The 22,981-nt window shown below is 46.0% G+C and overlaps 1 protein-coding gene across 3 annotated transcripts in view; it reads right to left on the bottom strand.

Annotated features, from left to right (window-relative positions):
• SQOR (sulfide quinone oxidoreductase) overlaps positions 1-22,295 on the bottom strand; it is a 46,744-nt gene extending 24,449 nt beyond the window's left edge. The window contains exons 1-4 of one of the 3 annotated variants that reach the window (XM_027572106.2): positions 22,204-22,295; positions 7,192-7,351; positions 2,934-3,184; positions 30-200 (exon numbers count right to left, since the gene is read on the bottom strand). In XM_027572106.2, the coding sequence (XP_027427907.2) occupies positions 30-200; positions 2,934-3,167 (405 nt within the window). In that variant the 5' untranslated portion in view covers positions 3,168-3,184; positions 7,192-7,351; positions 22,204-22,295. The remainder of the gene's footprint in view (positions 1-29; positions 201-2,933; positions 3,185-7,191; positions 7,352-22,203) is intronic. The other 2 variants (XM_027572108.2, XM_027572107.2) reach the window with 2 other exon arrangements.
• Positions 22,296-22,981: the final 686 nt, after the last annotated feature.

Raw genomic sequence — 22,981 nt, 5'->3', positions numbered from 1 at the left:
AACAAAAGCCGAAGGACCCCGATGCTTACCTCCTTGCCGTTGTCTGTGTGGATGCAGTTCTTGTCTGGGTTCAGCTCAACCACTCTAGCTTTGATCCATTCTACACCAGATGGTACCACACTCGCAGTGGGACGGCCAGATGAGGGTAACTGCTTGGCACCAGCACCCACCAGTGTCCAGATTGGCTGGTAGAAATGTCTCTGAGAAACAAAGTGTTTGGAGACCCGTTTCAATTTGAGACAGATCAAAAGGGTCATAGTTAAAGGTACATGAGCTAGACTCTCAGTTATCCCTCCCAACCGCTGGAGCACCATGTAGAAAAGCCTTAGAAGGTTAGTCTCCCCCCCCACACACACACCTATTGGTGTCTCCTATTATGTTAAGCTCTGAAGGGCAGTCACCTAACACAAGAATTCTGCCAAGATCATCCGAAAAAAGCCGTCAACTACCTTTCATGAGCATTGTATTATTTGTTCCTCAAAGTTGATTTGATGCTTAACATGTACATGTTATGTGTGTGTGTGTGTGTGTGTATACATATACACACATATTATGGATACATTTATGCACACAGACATAAAGAAAAATTAAGCCTGGCAGCCTAAATATGGTTCCTTAGAACCATCTGGAGACTATGGTAAGTCTGGAAAGTTTACAACCACCTTTGAAGGGTCTCAAAACTTCTTGAATTTCCAACGGTGCTTCCCAAGCCTATGGAGGACTGCAGACATTCCCTATTGGCCCTAGTACCCTCTCCTCTCCTTTCTCAGAGGTTTTATACCCGAAGCCAGTAGGCACCAGATCCTACCCCATGGTGCCAAATATCCACTATTTTCTAGAATTATCTTGCTTCAGATGGTCCTCACTTGAACTAAGTTAGTTTTGAAAGTTCTAGACTCATGGGCAAAGGGCAGATTGATCTAACAGCCTCCGAGAATCCCAATACACTCATGGAATGACCTGGGGGATCAAGAATTTCTCAACACTGCCAAAATGCCTCAAACTGGCTGGACAGAATTGCCAGCCACGGAGATGTTAAAGAGGATATGAAAAATGGCTTTGCAATCTCTGTACAGCCAATAATAGAGGTGATCAAAGAGAAGGAAGGCAGAGGTCTCCAGTGGTGAGAACTCGTTGATTTCAAATCCATCTTGAACACAAAAAGGAATAAAAATACAACCTCAGATTCTTTTTTAGACTACAAACAAGCATCAGCTCCACCAATCACTAAACCAGACACAGGAGAGCAAGTACCAAATACCTGAGCCCCTAGCAGCACCTTTGAAAGACTTCCATCCTGCACTTCCTCATGGGGGAGGACAGCCATTACCTCTGGCCTCCCAAATTATGCCCAGTGCCTCAGAAGAGCCCTTCTCATTACCAAGACTACCCCAGTGGGAGACCTGCCCATGGGTTAGCTACAACACACCAGAGGCCCCTGACGGAGCTCTCAGACCAGTGTCATTTAAAACACTGGGGCACCTACCTGGGTGGCTCAGTGAGTTAAGCGTCTGCCTTGGGCTTGGGTCATGATCCTGGGGTCCTGGGAGGGAGCCCCATGTCTGGCTGCCTGCTCTGACTCCCTGCTCAACAGGGAGCCTGCTTCTCCCTCTCCCTCAATCCCTCCCCACTGCTCATGCTTTTTCTCTCTCTCTCCCTCTTTCCCTCTCTCTCGCAAATAAATAAATAAAATCTTTTTAAAAAATTAAAAATTAAAAAAAATAAAATGCTGACCCTGAATTAGTCACTTTAAAAAAGAAAATGATCGAGAACATACCCTCTCAGATCACAGCCTATCAATCTGAGACTGCAGCTAAGCCCCGGACAACCTCATCGGGGGCTGGGTAGACTTCTTGAAAAGGAAATGTGCTTTTCTTGACCTGCCCTCCCCACCAAACAGGCACTGGATCCATTTTGCTTCCCTCCCAAGGACACAGTTTCCAACTGGTACACACCTAGTTCCTCAGGAAACATCAGTCAGACCACCAAAAATCTGGAATATTTTTTCTGAAGCTACTGGATCATCTTAAAATGTTTTGCATGAAATAGTGCCTTACACACACTTCCCGGCTTCCTCCCTGGTGTCTCTACCTTTTTCTGCTTTATATAATCTGTTTATAATCCCTTGTACTTCAATTTATCAATCCCACTAACACCTTTCCCAGAGGCCTCTCTGCCCCTCAACTCATCACCCATTCTCCAGACTAGAACAGAGAAAGGAAAGTATAATGGCCATTGATCTTCCTCTGGACACTAGGTTGGAATTGGGAGGTCTTTTGGGGTTGAACTGTCTCTCCCCAAAAGATATGCCGAAGTCTTCACCCCAGTACCTGTGAATATGATCTTATTTGGAAATAGGGTCTTCAGAGATGTAATCAAGTCAAGATGAAGTCATGCTGGATTAGAGTGGGCCCTAAATCCAATGACTGGTGTCCTTATAAGAAGGTCATATGAAAACACTAGAGACACAGAAAGAAGACCACGTGAAGACAGAGGCAGAGATTGGAATGATGCCAGCTATAAGCCTAGGAACACCGAAGATTGTCCACAACCACCAAAGCTAGGAGAGAGGCATGGGACAGATTTCTTCTCCTCCCCACAGCCTTCAGGGGGAGCATGACCCTGCTAACACCTTGGCTTCGGACTTCTAGCCTCCAGAACCGTGAAAGAATACACCTACTGTTTTAAGCCACACAGTTTGTGATAATTTGTTACGGCAGCCCTAAGAAACCAATACAGAGAACATAAAAGCCTAGATATCTGTCCTCTCCCTCTCTCCCTCTCCCTACCTTCTCCCAATCCTTTTTGTGCCCAGAAGCACTAACCTGGAAACATGAGAGCAACAGGGCCTGACAGCCAACCACACTCTATCCCCTAACACACGTGCGCACCTGCACACAGACGCAAGCGCTCAAAAGCGCTCAAAAACTTACCTCACTGGGCTCAACAATGGCCACATTCTCCGCACCCACTCTCCTCTTCATGCGGGCGGCCATGGTGATCCCGCCACTGCCCCCACCCAGCACCAGCACTTCATAGTGGTTTTTGGCTGCAAGGCTGGCTCCCGTGTGCAGCTGAAGGGGGCTAGCCTGCTGAGTGCCCAGCCTGAAAAAGCAGGCAAAGAGCCGGGCTCGAGGGCCAGACACCACAGTGGTCAGTGCGGTCATCTTCAGGCTGGATCAGGCTAGAAAGGAACAGACAAGGCTATGAGTAAGTAGGAACCACTATGGGGCCAAAGCATTTTTTTCAGGGAGGAAGGGGAGGCTGGCGTCTGACCAGCTCTAGTCGGTTCCCACCATCTGCTCTCAAGCCCATCTTCCCATCTGGCTGTGGTCAAAAGTTTCCTGGGAGCACCACTGATAGCTAACAACTAGCTAAGCTTTCCATTTCTCTCATCCTCCCTCTTTCAGAACACCTCGGACTTTGTTTGAACTAGCTGGCCTCACCTTTTAAGTTCTAATAATTTGCCTATACTTCTCCTTGTCCATCCATAGATCTAGGGCATCCTGTGCTTTATCCAGCTGCCATCCATTCTCCTCTCAGGCACAATCGCTGTTTCTTTGACTTTTTAGTCCATCAAAGACGTAGGAGTCCACAGAGAGACACCTGTACGATTCCTTGCCATAAAGGGCACGTAAGACCTTGATCAAACAGAAACATTCCTAAGAAACCCACCTTCTGCAACTCAAAGCTCAGACCAAGGTAACTGGGGCCTTGGCCGCACCTGAAGCCTCCTGGCTCTGCTCAGCCACAGACATGCAATGTAATCACATCAGCGAAAGCCCTCCACACCTCGGTAATTTCAACCAGAAGATTAAAAAGCCATAAAAGGAGCCCTGCCTGGTATCATAAAGTTATGTTTTATGTAAGGAATCTGCACATGCTGCCGACCAGTCTTTTATTATGTACAATTCAGTAAACATTCTCCCCTCCACAGTCCCTCCCAGAGACCCACTTTACCTTTAGGAAAACGTGTTTCCATGCTGAGCAGTTAGTAGTGCTTTGCCAGTGAGAAAGTGAGGGCTTCTTGGGAACTGGCCCTGGCTTCACCCCATCTACAGAACGGGCCTCACACCTTGCATACATCTACTTGCATAACCTGAAGGGCCCAGACTCAAAATATCACCCTCTCTGGGTATTCCACTGCCCCAAATTCCACCAGCAAGTTCAGTCCTTTGGGTTCAACAGTGCTCCAGGGAACCCTTTACCTAAATGTGGGTACCCAGCTAGGGCATAACACTTCTAGCTGCTAAGGTCACGAACTTCTTCATGGGAACACTCTTAATTATATGATTTTCTCCCCAACTAAAGAAAAGGAAGCCTACGTGAGGGGATTAAACAAAGCCAAGAGGGGAATAGGTGTGGAAGGAAGCAAGAAAGGCCCTGGGGGAGGAAGGAATGACCTAGTGGGAAGGAGGAGGAGCTGAGGGCTGATTTTGATTAGAATTAACTATTCCAGGGTTTTGGCACCCCCAACAACTTCCTCAATATCTCAGCTCTGAGGAGTGAGGGGGGAAGGGCGGCGGGGGGGGGGCAGGTAATGCAGATCTGGGCGCCTACAGTAAGTGGGGCAGGCTCATAAATTGTAGTCACAAGTTTAAAATCAGTGCAACCCTTCTAGAAAATACCATTTCTCATCTGTTGACCCTGTGTTTCCATTTCTGGGATTCCAGGCTAAGGAAATAACCTCTAAAGCTAAAGAAAAAAAATCCTTTACAAAGATATTTCTCACATATTCATTCCTAATATGGTGAACCTTCAGTTAACGGGTTTATGGACTGGATCTGATTAAATCCTGGTTACAGAAAAAAAAACACAGGCTCCACACTGGCCAGGGAAAGCTCAGGTCCCAGACTGTTAACCAATACGATTTCATGACAGATTCAATTTAACATGGTGCAGAGGGGCAGGAATGGCAGTCTGAATGTCAAAACATCAGGGGAAAGGTTAAGTATGGTTATACATGATAATGGGTGATTCTGATTTCTTCTGCTTTTCTATGTTTCATAAAATGTCACCTATATACATATATTAATGTTGTAATAAAATCTTTATTTTGATAAGTAACATATATTAAGTCCTTTACATAAGCATTCAGTTTGTGAACTGGATGCCATTATCATCCCCATTTTACAGATGATAAAATCGAGCCAGTGAGTGGTTAAGTGACTTAAAGACCATATAGCCCGTAAGTGGTGGGCTATGAATTGAATCCAGGCACTTTGGTGCCAGAGCCTCTACTCTAAACGACTGTACTATCTCTGTGATCTTTATCAACAACAGCAAAACACGGCCTATGTGATAATGTTAAACGAAAAAAATCCAGATATATTTTCTACACTTCCCAGAAAAGGGAAAACTATTTTTTTATGGTACTGACACCTAATTGTTAATGTTTTGATATAACTATAATTGATTTTTCCTCTTCTTTGCATGTGCTTTTCTCAAGTTTTCTTTAGTGAACTCTAGATTTTACATTTTGAAAATCACTCAATTTGATTTTTTTTTTTAAATGATTGAGGAATGGAGAAAAATCACCAAGTAGGATGTTGCTGTTTCGTGAGAAGATTTTTTTCTTTTTAAGATTTATTTATCTATTTGAGAGAGACAGAGTGAGCATGTGAGTGGGGAGAGGGGGAGGGAGAATCTCAAGCAGACTTCCCGCTGAGCATGGAGACTGATGTGGGGCTTGATCCCAACACCATGAGACTGAGACCCGAGCTGAAATCAAGAGTCAGAAGCTTGGGGCGCCTGGGTGGCTCAGTCGGTTAGGCAGCTACCCTCAGCTCAGGTCATGATCCCAGGGTCCTGGGATCGAGTCCCACATCTGTCTCCCTGCTCCATGGGAAGTCTGCTTCTCCCTCTCCCTCTGCCCCTCCCCCCACTCGTGTGCTTGCTCTCTCTCTCAAATAAAATCTTTTAAAAAAAGAAAAAAGTCAGAAGCTTAACCAACTGAACCACCCAGGCGCCCCGGGAAAGAAGATATTTTATGGTGAACAGATAGCTATATCATATCCTGCCTTTTCATATTATTCACAAAATGACAGAATCACCACAAAACTCTTCACTTCCCAGAAAAGGGAAACCATTTTTTCCCCGGTCTTGACACTACATCTTAAACCTCCCTGGACAGGGTTAAACAATAATGATCTAGAAAGAGGCCTGGCTAAGTTTCTGGTTTCTAGCCACTCCATCTAAGGTTATTTAACCTCCTAGTTCCCTTCCAGCCTAACACACCATGGTTTTTCTTTCGAAAGAGGAAGCGTTTACACAAATGTTTCCCTCATTCAGCCAAGACGGCTAGCTCTGTTCTATTTCTGCAGCTACCCGTAGCCTGTTTCTGGATTCAGTATTTATAAAAACAAAGTCCTCTCAACTTCATTAATAACAGTCATCAAACAGAATGTCCTGAGGATTGAATTCAATAAAAACTCCTGAAGGAGACGCTGAGAGCTTCTGAGTTTGTCACACGTTAGGAGGGTGAAGCTCTGTATCCCCCACCCCCACCCCCATACTTGTGCTCTCTTCGTGTGGCTGTTCCGAGGTGTAATAAACTTTGTAACAAACTGGTAAGCATAAGTAGAGTGTTTCCTGAGTTCTGTGCGTCATCTAGTGAATTATCAAACCTTAAGGGGGGGGATCATGAGAACCCCCAAATATGTAGTCAGCCAGGTAAAAGTGTGGGTCCCCTGGGACAGCATTTACAGATGACATCTGAAGTGGGGGCAGTCTTGTGGGGCTGAGCCCTTAACCTGTGGGGTCTGATTTAACTCTGGGAGTTAATGCTGGAATTTAATTGTTGGACCCCCACTCGGTGTCAGAGAACTAGTTGATGTTGGAGAAACCATATATTTGGTGTTAGGATGTTAGAAGTGGTGTCAGAAAATATTGCTCAGGAACCAATAAGAATTTGTGACATCAACCTAAACCGAGTCTATAGCAACAACCAAAAAAAAAAAAAAAAAAAAAAAATACCACAACAACAATGAAAGGAAGCAGCAGTCTCACAATCTTAACCGGAAGGCAAACAGAAAAGAAAGGCCAAACTTAACCCTGAAGTCAGCAGAAAAGAAACAGAATATTTCTGCCAACCAAATAACGAGGAAGCATAAATCTAATATGACTTCTTAGTCTCTCAAAAGATAGCATAAACATATTTACTTATCAGGTTAAGAAAGAAAAATTAACTACCAGTGAGGGCACCTGGGTGGCTCAGTCAGTTAAACATCCGATTCTTGATTTCGGCTCAGGTCATGATCTCGGGGTCGTGAGATCGAGCCCTGTGATCTCCGTGCTAGGTGTGGAACCTGCACTCCATCTCTCTCTCCTTCTCTCTCTGCCCCTCCCACCCCTAGGGGAAAAACAAGAATTAACTACCAATGATACATAAGAATGCAGCCACTTTAAATTCTTACAATGTGAAACATACACTCTTTTAAAAAAATAAGTAAGGCAAATTTAACTTTCATTTAACAGGTGCATGTAATACATTTTATAATTAAATAATTTTATGATTCTAGGGTCGCCTGGGTGGCTCAGTTGGTTAAGCGACTGCCTTCGACTCAGGTCATGATCCCAGGGTCCTGGGATCGAGCCCTGCATCGGGCTCCCTGCTCCGCAGGAAGCCTGCTTCTCCCTCTCCCACTCCCCCCGCTTGTGTTCCCTCTCTCGCTGTGTCTCTCTCTGTCAAATAAATAAATAAAATCTTTAAAAATAATAATAATAATTTTATGATTCTAAGTTAGATAAAAATTCTTCAGTTAATCCTAAATCAGCTGAGTACCTCCTGCAAGGGATCAAAATCAATGCTCTGCTCTATCTATAGTCTAACTGGCCAAGTAAAATCCATGCTGACTGAAAGATGAGACAGTAACCTGTGCATCTCCTACTTAAATCACTGGCCGCAGGCTCCGGGCCCTGGTGCAGACAAGTCTTTGGGACTCCACGCCTTTCCACTGCTGGCCCTTCCTGCAGAGCACCTGTGTCAAAGTCTCCCCAATCTCATGCCACGTGACATGCCACTCACTGGGTGGCAGCTAGGACACCTGGCTGAGTTCAAACACAGCTGGCCTCTAAGTAAGGATTATTCGGAGCATTCTTTTTTTTAAAGATTTTATTTGAGAGACACAACACAAACGGGGACTAGGGCAGAGGCAGAGGGAGAAGCAGACACCCCCTCTCCCAGATGAGCTGGGAGCCCAATGCGGGGACGCGGGGCTCGATCCCAGGACCCTGGGATCATGAGCTGAGCCGAAGGCAGACACTGAACCGACTGAGCCACCCAGATGCCCCTACTCAGAGCATTCTTCATGAAAGATCCATTAGACCAGCAAGACTTATAGTTAACCTCTCAGCTTCTTCTGCTCTTGCGGAAACAGTGGGTCTTTGTATGGTTCACAATTGTTTTACCTCAAGCCAACACTGGGCAGGGTCCTTCTTGCTTCGGGTTTCAGTAACCCCAAAGCCAACTTTTAACTTGCCAGCTTTGTAGAACACTTCCAAAATCAAAGCAAAAAATAGATAAAGAACAGCCTCCAGGTCTGGCCACCCGCTCTGTTCCTCCCACCCAGGCTCTCGGCCCCTGGCTTCCCTGGGCCAAGCTTACTCTGAGCTGCTTTGTCCTGATGGTCTGAATCCCTGTGGGTCCCAGTCTCTGAGACACAAGTGAGCCTTGTCCACCCAGTACCCAGGTGGTGAGACTCCTGAAAGGCTCCTCCCCCTTGGGCTTTCTAGGCTTATTTACTTAAATCGGCCCCATAGCTATCATCAGTTACATCTCAACCAGATTACCTCCAGAAGACAGGATTTGATAGGAAAAAGTAGGGAGAAACTGTCATAATGTTAACAGCTACATTTACTGAAGATTTACTAGTTGTACTTTATTCTCTCTCAGAGACTCCTGACAATAGCTTTGTAAAAGGGATGCCAGTATCCCCATTTTGCAGATGAGAAAAGTGACGTTTAGTATAAGGTTAGAGAACTTTCCTGGTTGCAACCTGGCTGCCCCTCCCCTCCTAGAACCCCCTGCACCCAAGAGGACCTGGACAAGAGACTGGTCCTGAAGCTTAAACTTCATGTGCTTCTGGAGAAATCGACCTCTAGTGCCCACAGCACTCCTTTAGGGCACTCTGCCCACAACCCCCTCTGGGACTCAACATGTCACTCCTTCTACCAATCCTGAGTTTTGCCAATCCCCCTCCCACTCCTTCCCAACATAATATGGCTTCCTTGGACGATCGGAAGCCAGATCCTGTGAAACTGGGTCCTCACTGTCCTACAGCAGATTTCTATGTGCCGGGCCCTAGAGGTGGACACGTTATCTTCATTTTACAAACGAAAAAAGTAAGGCTGCAGGAGACTGGTTATATTCTCAAGGGCACACAGCCAATAAAAAAAAAAAAAGAAAGAAAGAAATTAAATAAATAAATAAATAATAATAAATAAAATACAATACAATAAAAACAGGATTCAACCAGAGGAGATGGAAAAGAGTGAAGGAGAAAAGGAAAGCGAACATCATCACTTCCCCTGGTACATGGAGAATACTCCTGGAAATTGGCTCACACAATTATGGAGGCTGACAAGTCCCGAGATCTGCGTTCAGCAAGCTGGAGACCTAGGATAGCCAATGGTGCGCGGTTTTCATCCAATGGTCAGCAGGCTCGAGACCCAGAAAGAGCTCACGTTGCAGTTCGAGTGTGTAGGCAGGAGAAAACTATTGTCCCAGCTCAAGGCAGTCAGGAAGGAAGGATTCCCTCTTAGTGGGAGGGTCAGCTTTTTTGTTCTCTTCAGACCCTCAACTGATTGGATGAGGCTACCCACATTGGAAGGGCAACCTGCCTTACTGATTCCTCCAGAGACACCTTCGTAGACCCACCCAGAATACTGTTTGACTAAATGTCTGGGCACCCTGTGGCCCAGTCAGGTGGACACATAAAATTAACTATCATACCCTCTGACATAACCTATAAAACGGCAAGTCCAAATCTGGAAAAATCTCAGGAAGGAAATTGTTACTATGACTGGACTAGTATCATTCTGGGATCTCAAGAAAATGACAAACACTGTCTCATAAATATTATGGTTCCTTAATATGATCTCATCTTAATCTGAAATACATGCAAATAAAGGGATGCAGTCATATTCATGGGACTTACCAATGGCACTGGATTAGACACTTTATAAAGCCTTCCGGGAGATGTTTTGAATCCTACTATAGTAATAATGTTTTTAATTGCATTTTATGATTGTTTGATATTTGGGAGCCTTGCTAATCCAGGGCTAGCTAACCCCTAGAGAGAGTAAATAACTTGTCTGGGAGCACACCTCTGTTATGTAAACCAAACCATCCAGAGGCCATATTTTGAACCACTTCCTCCATCTGGCTTTCACACTCCAGAAGGCAATACTCTGATGCCCTAATTATCCCAGGGCCAGACATGAGACAACTGGGGTAGCCCCTATGCCCCAAAGCCCACTAAAATTTGTTCAAATTAGCCAACCCCAAACCTGGTCAGCCCTTTCCCCCTGCCTCACAATAACTACAATATAGGCTTTGCCCATGTCTTCCCCTCAATTTTCCTGCCAGGTGCTTCCCCATGTGGCCCGACGTGGTGTATCATGCTCCTGTCCCTGAGGAGCTCTGAGTAAAAACTTCCTAGTAGTCATCTCCCAACAAGTTGGAAGATTTTATATGTTTAACCAATATTTTTCTCTGCTCCGCTCCTTACAGATCCACTCAACTGTCAGGTGGCGGGCATTTAAAAAGCAATCTAATTACATATGACTGTGGAATGTTATGATTATGTGGGTGGTTGGGCCAAAGCTTTACAACTAAATAACACAGATACAGTGTGATTTTTTTAATGCAATCATTACTCTAGAAGACTAGAGTGCTGGGCCTTCCTTTCCTTTGTCATACCTGCTCTACCTAAATGAGCTTACCTTCTCCACCAAGGAAAATTTTTTCACCTCCTTTTTATCCATTTAACCTTGGTAAATGGAAGTGTCATCAGCCAGAGGTGCTCAGAAAGGTGTTTTAAGGAATGAGTTTTCTATAGGATATAAATACATGTGCATATGCATACCTATGCTAAACTTGTCTCAATCATTCAGTGGCTAAATTTGCAGAACCCCAAATCAGGAAACATAATCTAAGCTACTTTTTTTATTTATACATTTATTTCCTGCACAAAAGATCTGCAAATTAAATTAGATTTAGCTATGCTCAATGTGTAAGTGTATCTTTATGGAAAGAATAGAGTTACATGAAATCTACATGCTGCTAGGACTATTTCTACCAGTATTCACTGAGTATCTGCTACACACAAGGACCTCTGCTGATGGACAGAAATTTCCCCATCCCATTCCTGTACCCATTCCCAGCCTATTAGCTTTAGGTGCTAAGGGAAGAAGAGCAAATTTGCCAACAAATGCTAATGTAGGCCAAGAATAAGGCAAGTCAAATTTCAGGGGAAAGTCTTTTTTAACTATTATAAGGTCTAATTTGAATACCGGAATGTTTAAAATAAGCCACTAAAAAGCTAGAAATTTTAAATGGACATTTACATCATCAGTGAGTAAGATTAAAAAAAAAAACTTTCTTAGCATAACAAAAATCAGGTCAATGGTTTGAATACTTGAACATTTTTTGAAACTTTTTTTTAAGATTTTTTGTTTATTTGAAATAGACAGCAGGAACAAAGGGGAGGGGAGGAGTAGAGGGAAGGGGAGGAGAAGGGAGGGGTAGAGGGGAGGGGAGGAGCAAAGTGAGAGGGAGAAGCCGCCTCCCACTGAGCAGGCAGCCTGACACAGGGCTCAATCCCAGGACCCCCATGACCTGAGCTGAAGGCATATGCTTTTAACCCAGGCGCCCCTTCTTTGAAACTTTTGTTCGAGTCTTCATTTCCCTCCCTCCCCCTCCATCCACTCCACACCCATTTCTGCCCACCTCAGGCCCTGAGCTGCTGACATCACCTGGACTCCCTTGCCCTCTGTCTTCTGGTTGGTTTAGTCGGGTATAAGTGTTAGCCAAGAGAGCACAAAGAGTAGCTGGGGTATATCCTCCCCATTTTCTGTCTACTTTGGGCCATGCCAGAGTTGGACAATGGATGGAGGCTGAAAGAACATTGAAGAACATAATAGAAAAGTCTAGATTGTCTTGAGCACACTGTAAAAGTATGACAACTATCAACAACCATGTTGGGGAAGGTTCAGGGGGAAGTGAGGAGTACAGTGGGGAAAAAAATAAATCACCTTAGAGAACACCTAAATCATCATGAACAGACAATCAGTAGATGTACAAACATTAAAGGCTCTGCTGGTAAGGGGTTAAAATGAAATGAGAAACATGTTATTGAACACTGGAGAAAAGGGATCCTTGTGATAGAGGAGCAGAAGCTTAAGATAATTATGTCCTACAGTTAGGTGGAAAGTAGAATTATGTAGAAAAGTAGAAACTGAACCTTTAGCTGAGGATATGTCCAAGCAAAGTGCTGAAGTTACAGCCAGACTTCTTCTTGCTGCTTTTACGAAAATGTGAAAGAGAAGAGATGAACTGAGGGAAGAGGTGTTCAACCAAAATGAACTAGGACTACCAAGTGGCAAATACTCGCTACATTGCATGACAAGCAAGGATGGCCCAGAGGCTGGAGCCGAGAGCCATAGAGGATTACTCCCAGACCTTGAAACCTAATGGAATTTGTCCAACTGGATTTTAAAATTTCTTGGGACCAGTGACTCCCTTCTTTCCTTCCATTTTTTTCCCTTTTTCAATCAGAATCTATGTAACTTTCATCCTATGCCTATGCTACCACTGTATTTTGGGAGCAGATAACTTGTTTCTTTATTTTCACAGGCTCACAGATCAAGAGATCAACAGGAACTGTGCCCTAGGATGCACCATACCTACAGCCTCACTCAGACATAATTTAGATTATTCAGAAGATGAAATGGAGACTTTGGAGCTAATGAGACTCAAATTCGATTTTGTACCTTAGTTAATACTCTGATAGGGGACCTCTTTGGGGACCTTGGAGTGAATGTATTTTGTATATGGGATAAGCAGGAATCTTTGGGAGCCAGAGTATGAGCGGTGTGGCAGGTAAAATAATCCTCCCTCCCGAAGATGTCCTAACCCCGGGAACCTATGAATATGTTCCATTGCAAGCTAAGGGGACTTTGCTGATGTGATTAAGTTAAGGACCTTGAGATGGGAAAAGTAGCCTGCATGATGCAGGTAGGCCCACGTACAGATGGGATGGATCTCAAGAGCGAAGAACCTTTCCCAGCTATGGCCAGAGGGAAGGCGTGACTCTGGAAGAAAGTCGGAGAGATTCAAAGCTGCTGGCTATGAAGATGGAGGAAGGGGTTCATGAACCAAAGATGTGGGCAACATCTAGAAGCTGGGCAAGAAAAAGGAAAAACAAAACCAAAAAACCCCCACCAGATTATCCCTTGGAGCTTCGGAAAAGAATGTGGCTCTGCTAGTGCTTTGATTTTTCTAGTGAGACCCATGCTGGACTTCTGAACTACCGTACTGTAGGAACAGAAATCTGTATTGTTTAGGTCACCAAGTCCACGGTAATCTGTTAGGGCAGCAGTCGGAAACCGGTGAATTGTCTTACTCAAGCTTCACAACAACCCCATAAGGTAGGTATTGTTATTCCCATTTACCGCTGGTGAAACTGAGGTTCGGAGAAGTTAAATGACATTCTAGTTAAATCTAAGAGCTTGAATATAAACCCATATTTTTGAAAGGTGACCCTAACACTCCTTCCACTAACCCAGAGATGGTGGAGGTGTAGAAAATAAAGGTAGCCCATTTTTTGGCAACTGTTCCTACAGAAGCGGCAAGAGAGTTCGGTGCTACGCTCTTGGTAGACAACAGAGGATTTCCGCCTGCTACTACCCACTATCTTGACCATCCCAGGGGATGAGAGGAACAGTCCAGTGGGGGTAGACATGATCAGAGTCTAGAACCAGAGTCCAAAACCACCAAGAGGTTTCAATCTCTCTGGGAAAAGAGATGCATCAAAATGGCAACAAATAACTGAGTGACCACAAGAAAGTTCCAAGAAGGGCAAGGAAGGTAACACAACTTCTAGAATCATCTTGACCTGGAGGGACTAGAGTAGCTGCAACCTGGACTGGACGTTGGGCCATGGCTGAGATCAGGGTATTTCAGGACGGTACAGTCATGGGGGGACAAGGGAGCACCATGTACTCCATTCCCCTGGAAAGTAAGTTCTGTCCATACAAGGACCCCATGTGACATGCTTACTGTGTTAAGTCTCAGCACCTGCACAATGAGGGATCTTGGTAATTGTCTTAGTCCATCCAGCCTACTATCTAAAATACCACAGACACCGTAGCCTATAAACAGAAATTTATTTCTCAAAGTTCTGACAGCTGGGAAGTCCAGGATCAAGGCACCAGCATGGTCAGGTAAGGGCCTTTTTCCTGTGTCCTCACCTGTTAGAGTTGGCTCTGGATCTCTCTGGACCCTCTTTTGTAAGGCAATAATCCCATTCATGAAGGCTCATGATTTCATCACCTCCCAAAGACCCCACCAACTAATACAATACCATCACCTTTGGCGGGTAGGAGTTCCACAGACGAATTTTGGAGGGAGCACAAACATTCAGACCACAGCAGTTATATTTGCTTTAAAACATGAATTAAAGGATGAACAGATTTATGGGACTTAAATCATTCCAAAAAAGTTCTAGGATGTGTCCCTTCTCAAGCTAGTAAGAGAATGATGTGCACACTTCTCTTTACCCATTAGGGACAGAGTAAAGTGCAATGTAATCAATATGAGCCAAACACCTTAGGTGTTTTGATGAGAGAGTGATCAATGAAAGCTTGATGAAACAGACAGAATCTGAGCAAGAGGAGACTGGCAGCAGTTGACAAGTGGAGATGCTATGGATGCACCAAGAGGAGGGAAGAGCGTTAAGTAAATGAATCAAAGAGCGCATCTGACTCCAGCCTTCTCTGCCCTGCTCTGAGCCCCGCGAGCGGACCTGGGAGGTTGGCATCAACCCGCCTGTTCAACCGAAAGCCTTAAGTCCTAGAGGGTGGCCCTCAGCTACAGCTCTTTCTTCAGGGTTCTTTTTTTTTTTTTTAAGATTTTATTTATTTGAGGGGCACCTGGGTGGCTCAGATGGTTAAGCGTCTGCCTTCAGCTCAGGTCATGATCCCACGGTCCTGGGATCAAGTCCCACATTGGGCTCCCTGCTCCGCGGGAGGCCTGCTTCTCCCTCCGCCTGTCGCTCTCCCTGCTTATGCTCTCTCTCTCAAATAAACATAATCTTCAAAAAAATTTTTTTAGTTATTTGAGAGAGAGACAGGGAGAGAGAGAGAGCATGAGCAGCGGGGAGAGGGAGAAGTAGACTCCTCGCTGAGCAGGGAGCCTGCTGACTCAGGGCTCCATCCCAGGACCTTGAGATCATAGCCTGAGCCAAAGGCAGACGCTTAACTGACTGAGCCACCCAGGCGCCCCTCTCAGGGTAATCACGCCCTCTGTTTGCTTTTTCAGGCCTCAAATCAATATAATTGCTTCACCACTCTTGTTGGTTTCTCTTAACCTTGCCCACACCTTGTAAATAGTTACTGTATTAAATCCTTCTTAATAACATGTTTGAATGCACCAACTGTTTCCCAGAGACCCTGGCTGATAAGGTGGAGAGACCCAGAAAATGTTTGGGCAATGGAACACCAACCAGATTTGGCTGTTATTCAGAGAAGGGTGGAAAGAAATATTACAGCCCAATTCTGAAGGGAACTGAGGCTTTCTACTGAAAATCAGCTTTGAGAAGTCACAGAACAGACGGAATAGTTTTGAGAAAACGAATCTGGTATCGGGGAGCAATTTTCTTTTTAAGACTGATTTGACTGATTGATTGACTGATTGAAGAAAGAGAGAGAGTGCAAGCAGTGGGGAGCAGAGGCAGAGGGACAAGCTGACTCCATGCTCAGCACAGAGCCTGACACAGGGCTCAATCCCACGACCCTGAGATCATGACCTGAGCCAAAATCGAGAGTTGGATTCTCAACTGATGAACCACCCAGGCACCCTCAGGGAGCAACTTAAATAGGGGGAGAGTCAAACCAGTTCTGGAAATAAGACCAGGGCAGTGGTCTAGGTGTGAGTGATAAGAGCCTGATCAGACGCTGGTATTAGAAATGCAAATAAAGGGGCGCCTGGGTGGCTCAGTCATTAAGCGTCTGCAATCTTGGGATCCAGCCCCGCATCGGCTCCCTGATCAGCGGGAAGCCTGCTTCTCCCTCTCCTGCTCACCCTGCTTGTGTTCCCTCTTTCGCTGTCTCTCTCTCGGTCAAATAAATAAATAAATTCTAAAAAAAAAGAAAAAAGGAAAAAAAGAAATGCAAATAAAGATTCAGTTAAGAATGAGGTAGAGGAAAGAGAATGATTGAATAAGAGGTGGGAAGGGCTCCCTGGGAGAAAAGTCAAAGTTGACACGGAAGTAGCAGAAGAGAGAGGAAGTCTATGAAACAGGAAACAAGGCAACAGAGCAGGCAAGGTAAGGGCCTGTGTGGGTTAGTTTTGGGGAGTTAGGTTTGAGGTTTGGGAAGTAGAATCACCTAGAATGAACATCACATAACTGTGGACAAGGAGGAGGGCAGCCTACCGCAGATAGGTGTCCACTGGAAAGAGAGAAATGATTGGAGAATATGTAACTGAAGCTTAGGCTGGGAGCTTAACCCCAGACGACTGCAATCCTATCTAAAGGTCACAGAGCAGCAATCTGCAGGCCTAATGCAGACCTGGGCTGTGTTTTGGCTCACAGTGTTTTCTTAAATTATTCATTAGCACCAACATTAAAAATTTTGGATATCTAACCCCCCAAAAATTCCAGATTCTTGGCCTGATAACACCAGGCCCACATTCTCACATGCCAACCCTCAGCTGGAGCTGGGCCGTCATGGGTTCCAGTTCACCCCAGCCCCACCCAGTCTATGTTGCTCAATTGTGTCACCTGCCCGGCCCTAGCGGGCATTTGAGCTCATGGTCCCTGCTAATGGCAGTGAGAGTCCTTGGAAGTTCTCGATGCCTTAGATCCCCTGAGGAAAGCACAGAGGATGAATCGGAGCAATTCAGTTGAGTTCAGCATTTCCAACTGTTTGCTCTGTGCCAAGCATCATGCTAGATGCTGTGGGGGCCGCCATGAAAAAGAATGGTCTGTCTCTTTTACCAGGAGAGACCAGGAATACAAGCCCCCACTGACGGGCTGTTTCAGGAACTCAGGCACCAGGGCGGGCCTGGAATAGACAACGTGAACACAGATGAAGGCATAAATACGAAACACAGGCTGAACGGAATTTGTGTGACACGTGAGCTATAGGGGACCAAGAAGGAAGAATGTGAACGATGACCTTGCTCAGGTGGATATAATGGAGGCTGTAAATTAACAGTGTTGGATTATTCAGAGTACAGTCAAGGTCCAAAGCAGAGTGGGAGAGAAGGAAACCACACCCCTAAAAGTCCAGGGAGTGGTGTTCTGAGAAGACAAATGTCGACTCCACCCTTCCTCTTGGCAGCGCTGTCACCACCTGTGTATTCGGGAACTGGATTACTATATTGTTAGCAAATAAACAAAGTTGAGCAATCTTCATTTAGGCCTGCAGGGCTATGGTGTAACTCTACAGAGCTGTTATAAAATTAAATATTTTACATTAAGTATTATGCCATGGAACAAATGCCCTGGTAGTGGACCGAGAGAAAATCATCCAGAAAACAAATATCATGTACTGCTCCCTGATGATTCAGGGGTTAGAGCCACACTGGGGTTCGTTAGTTCCCTAACTCTTTAGGAACAAAGCATTAAGAAATGTCTTTGAACAGAGTTATCAGTGAGGACTTGGCAACAAAACAGCAGTCCCCTTTGCTGCTAAGAAATTTCCTGCCAGTTTCCCCAGCCTACACTCATTTTACAATCAAGAAAGCCTTATAATGAGGGATGGACTGACAATTTCACCAAGCCAAGTATTTGCTAAACAGAAAATAAAATTCTATTTACAAAGGAAAATGCATGCACTCTGACTTCAGAAAAGGAAGAAGTCAGTCAGTCAACTGGATTATTTCAACTGAAAGTTTGAGGTTTTGATTCAGTTATATGGGGGGGGGGGAATGCCTTGCTTTTCTGCTTGCGTTAGCCGATGGGAGTGTGGCCACTCAGGTTCTGGTGTATGAATAATCACAATTTAGCTCTCCTTCAAGTCCATCATTCACAGTTGGCCTCTAGTCAAGTATACTGCAATCTTCCCTTCAACGTCTGCATATGCCATGTGTGCCCATCCCAGACTATAGAACAGGACACACTGGAGAAGGAGGCCTGATATGGGATTAATTTGCTCCCACTCACGCAGGAGGGATCAGCTTATGCTGAAATCTTTTAATGATCACAATGAAATTACTCATCAGGCTCAGGAGTGCTGGGCTTCCTGCTCAGTCTCCCATACAAGGCTCCGAAGGGTAGAATTTCATTATAAACAAGGACTGGCCAATTAATCACGCATATTATTCCCTGGAATCCAGTGTGTGAGGTCTTAGCACAATGAGAAAAGACTTTTTAATTACAAGTTATATATCTCTTGTTTGAACATGATTAAAGAGACGCCAAACACAATCCTTTAATGGTTAGAACAGAATAAGGGGTAGGTTAGGTAACAGGCGTGCCAGGTCGCCTAAGCTCGTGTCTGTCCTATGTCTAACCAAATGATAACAGTTCCTCATCCTGGTGAAGCTTTGTCTGAGGGTGTGTCAGGGGCCAGGGAGTCAGAAGACTGGGTCCACATTCCAGGCAGTGCCAGGCAGGGCTCATCCTTAACCATTCTGGGCCATGCTTTCTTCAGCAATGGATAAAGGGGGGCGCGTGGGTGGCTCAGTCATTGAGCGTCTGCCCTCAGCTCAGGTCATGGTCCCAGGGTCCTGGGATCGAGCCCTGCGCATCGGGCTCCCTGCTCAGCGGGAAGTCCGCTTCCCACTCTCCCACTCCCCCTGCTTGTGTTCCCTCTCTCGCTGTGTCTCTCTCTGTCAAATAAATAAATAAAATCTTAAAAAAAAAAAAGCAATGTATAAAGGATTGGATTGCGAGTCTTCAAAGGTCCCTTTCTTTTCAAAAACACTGTGATCTTCTAAATGAGGGGGAAAGGGAAATGGAGGTTCACAAGCAGGTACTCAAATGGGAATACTTGTTCTAACTCCTCAGATTGATCCGATCTATGAATTATTGCAGCACAGAATGACAAAGGTATAACCAGGCCTGCCCCTGGTGTTTCCTCCTCCTATAAGAACATCAGTCATATTGGATTAGGCCCCACCTTATGATCTCATTTAATCTTAATTACCTTTCTAAGGGCCCCATTTCCAAATACAGTCACATCCCAAGGCACGGGGGTTAGGGCTTCAACATATGAATTTTGAGGGGACACAATTCAGTCAGTAACACCAAAGTTAGCCCTAGTGTGTTCTAAATTTCCTATTCCTTTCAAAGTTCTCTCCCCATCCTCCTGCCCCCAATTTAGCACTTTTACAAAGTAAACCTCAGGGCTGGCTGGCTGGACCTACTTTTCTTCTTCCTATTACCATCCAAATTTGTTGGATTACATAGACTTTTAAGGCTGGGAATTAAGAAGCAACTAGTTAGGAGGCACCTAGGTGGCTCAGTGAGTTGGCTCAGGTCATGATCTTGGGGTCCTGGGATGGAGCCCCACATCGGGCTCCCCACTGCATGGGGAATCTGCTTGTCCCTCTCCCTCTACCCCTCCCCTGCTCATGGGCTGTCTCAAGTAAATAAATAAAATCTTAAAAAAAAAAAGCAGCAGCAGCAACTAGTTGGCTTCAGGCCTAGTCTGCGCAGCTTCTAGCAACTTCCCCCCACTGCTGCTATTTACCAAGTCCTCAGGGTCAGAGAGGAGTTATGTAGTGGGTGGTGGGGCAGGGAAAGATAAGAGGAAAAGAGGAAAAAGAAATGTGCATCTATGCCCAGAAATGCCTCATCATGGTTCTGTCTCCATTCCCTATTAGACATTTCCTGTGTTACAACATATCGGATTAACAAGTCTAAACATAGGAAAGATGGAAGAGAAACCGTTCTGCAGAGGAATCCTGGTTTCCCAACAACATTCAGTATCATTTTCTCTGGCAGAACACCAGCCACACAGACCCACTCACACAACCTATCAGCCCTGACAGACATCTCAAGCACGCCAGCCCCAGATGTTTATTTGTTTAGCTCGTAAAAAAAAAAAAAAGGAAGCCCAAATTTTAAATAGTTATATCTCAAACCACCAGCTGTCTCCTTAATGAATTTTGGTTTTTTTTAGATGTAATCATAAGCAACCCTCTCCAACGTGCTTATGCATTCAGTAAATATTTACTGAATACCTTCCATATACCAGGACTGGGGATACCAACGGCGATGGCCGTAAGCTTGTAGTCCAGTGAGGGAGACAGACAGGTTCTAATAAATGGTATTTATTTCACATCTCTGTGCCAGGTGTGGTGCTAGGGACTTAAACAGATGGGAAGATAACAATTATCTCCACCGTGCAGTGAAAAAGCTAAGGTGGAAAGAAGTTCAAAAAAGCCAAGGTCATTGGGTTAGCCTGGTGATGGGTATTAAAGAGGGCACATTCTGCATGGAGCACTGGGTGTTATGCACAAACAATGAATCATGGAACACTACATCAAAAACTAATGATGCAATGCATGGTGATTAACGTAACAATAAAAATTTAAAGGAAAAAAAAGCCAAGGTCATGCTGCTAGTCCATGGAAGTGTCAAGACCACAGCCATGTCACCTGACCTCTGGGAGTGCCCTCTGCACTCTGCAGGGATCTTAACCTGAGGCCTGTGAACTTCAATGAGAAAAAAAAAAAATCACATCTTTATTTTCACTAATCTCTAACTGAAATTTAACATTTTCTTCAGTTATACATGTAGGCAAAAACCACAGCAGTATTAGCAGTACCTATAATTGCCACCAATAGAAATCACAGGTGGTGGCGCACCTGCGTGGCTCAGTCAGTTAAGCATCTGCCTTTGGCTCAGGTCAGGATCCTGGGCCTCGAGCCCTGCCTGGGGCTCCCTGCTCAGTGGAAAGTCGGCTTCTCCCTCTGCCCCTCCACCCTGCTTGTGCTCTCGTGCTCTCTCTCTCTCGTATTCTCTCTCTCTCAAATAAATAAATAAAATCTTTAAAAAATCACAGATGTTTTCTTATATCACAGGTGTTGCCTATATCTTGAAATATTGTTTACGCTCATTACTACTTCAAAATTATGGTAGCTACTAGATCTGCTGCTAGATCTTTAATGCGTTAGGTTTTCTTTAAAGCATATATATCACATTATAAATTCTTTTGATATTTTGATAAATGCTTTAGCAATAGTTTCCTTTATAATACTCTGCCTTTTAGAGCTTTAAAAGTATTGTTCTGAGAAGGCATCCTTAGTCTCCCCAGAACTGCCTGCCTAAGGGGTACATGGCACAGAAACATTACAGCAATGAGAAGCCCAGGCAGATGCGGAGGCTCTTCTCACTATGTGTTTGAGCGAGAAGCTAGGTTGGGATTTTCATAATTAAGAGAGAGATGAAGAACAAATGATAAGAGCCCCAATTCCACCAGAGAACTCTCTACTTTCCACCAATTCCCGTTCGGCACGTGACCTAAATGCTCTCCTCTGCTAGTTCCAGCTGAAGCTGATTCCTTTAATGTCCCCCTCTGTCCAACGCGCGGCGTCAGTGGATAAATGGGTCCCCGCTGCGGGCAAATGGGCTGATGTCAGCCTCCGATCCCTGAGACTGAGCACTTACTCGCGTCCCGGGACGGCGCTAAGTGACATATTCAACAAGTGGAAGGCGTCAGAAATTCCCACACACCAAGACTACGGATCCTTCGGTTTTCAACCGGCCCTCGCAGGTTGGCCTCTCCGCGCCCCCGAAACCCGACACTACGGGAAGGAAGCCCGAGTCCCCAGAGCCAAGTTCCAAGACAAGGGCAGCAAGAGCTAAGGTGCCGCGGGTGGGGAAGGAGCGTGAAGCGCGATGGGACGCGCACAGTCCCAGCTGCGTGGGCAGAGCTGGGCCAACAACCAGTCCCTGGGGTGATCTCTGTCCCCGCCCGGCCCCCCTCCCCTGGCCGAGAGCCAGAGATCGGCCGCCGGAGGTCTCTTACCCAGGGCCGAGCGGAGCTTCCGGCCACAGTGTTGGCGCAGCAAAAGCTGCGGCTCCCCGCCCAAGCTCACTACCTCGCTGGGGCCCCGCCCGCCTGCCTGCCCGGCCCCCGGGCGGATGCTAAGAGGCGGGGAGAGCTGCCCGCCCCCTCCCCAAGGAAGGTCCGAAAAGGTCCTGCCGCTGCCCCGCCCGGCGCCCCAGCCCGACACCGAGGCCAAGTGCAGACGGCACCGGAGGACAGAGCCAGGGACGCGGGTCCAGCCGGCCAGCGCCGCTGCTCGCGGGGGCACGCTGGCCCCCACTCCGAGTGCACTTTGGAGGGGCACGGAGGCCACCTGTTACTCCCGCCTCCCCTCCCCCCACGCCCTCCGGCCCCACCCCCTCTCCCGGCCGGCGCGGCGCGGCGCTACTGGGAGGGGCAAAGGGGAGGCCGGGCTCTGGATGAAGGCCGGGTAGTTTGGGTTGGGTCCTCCCGGGCGTGCTTCCGCCTGGCTCCCAGCACGGCCCAGGAAAACAGGTACTCCTGTGCACACTTAACAGAGAAGGCCGCCGTGGCCCAGAGTAGCCCAACGACTCGCTTTGGTAAACGCTGGAGCGGCTCTCTTAGCTCAGGGAGCAGGCTGGGGTCAGCCGGCCTCAGCCACTGGCCTTCACACCGTCTTCGATCCTACTTTCATGACTGGACATTTTCAGTTGGCTGCTCTTTCAAGGGGGTAGCAAAGTGTGGATGAGCGATCCTCCACCAAAACAGATCAGGCAGCATCTTTTGATAAGTATGG

This window comes from Zalophus californianus, chromosome 6, assembly GCF_009762305.2.
Source record: "Zalophus californianus isolate mZalCal1 chromosome 6, mZalCal1.pri.v2, whole genome shotgun sequence".
Lineage (NCBI taxonomy): Eukaryota > Metazoa > Chordata > Mammalia > Carnivora > Otariidae > Zalophus > Zalophus californianus.
This window is presented reverse-complemented; position numbering and strand designations above follow the sequence as displayed.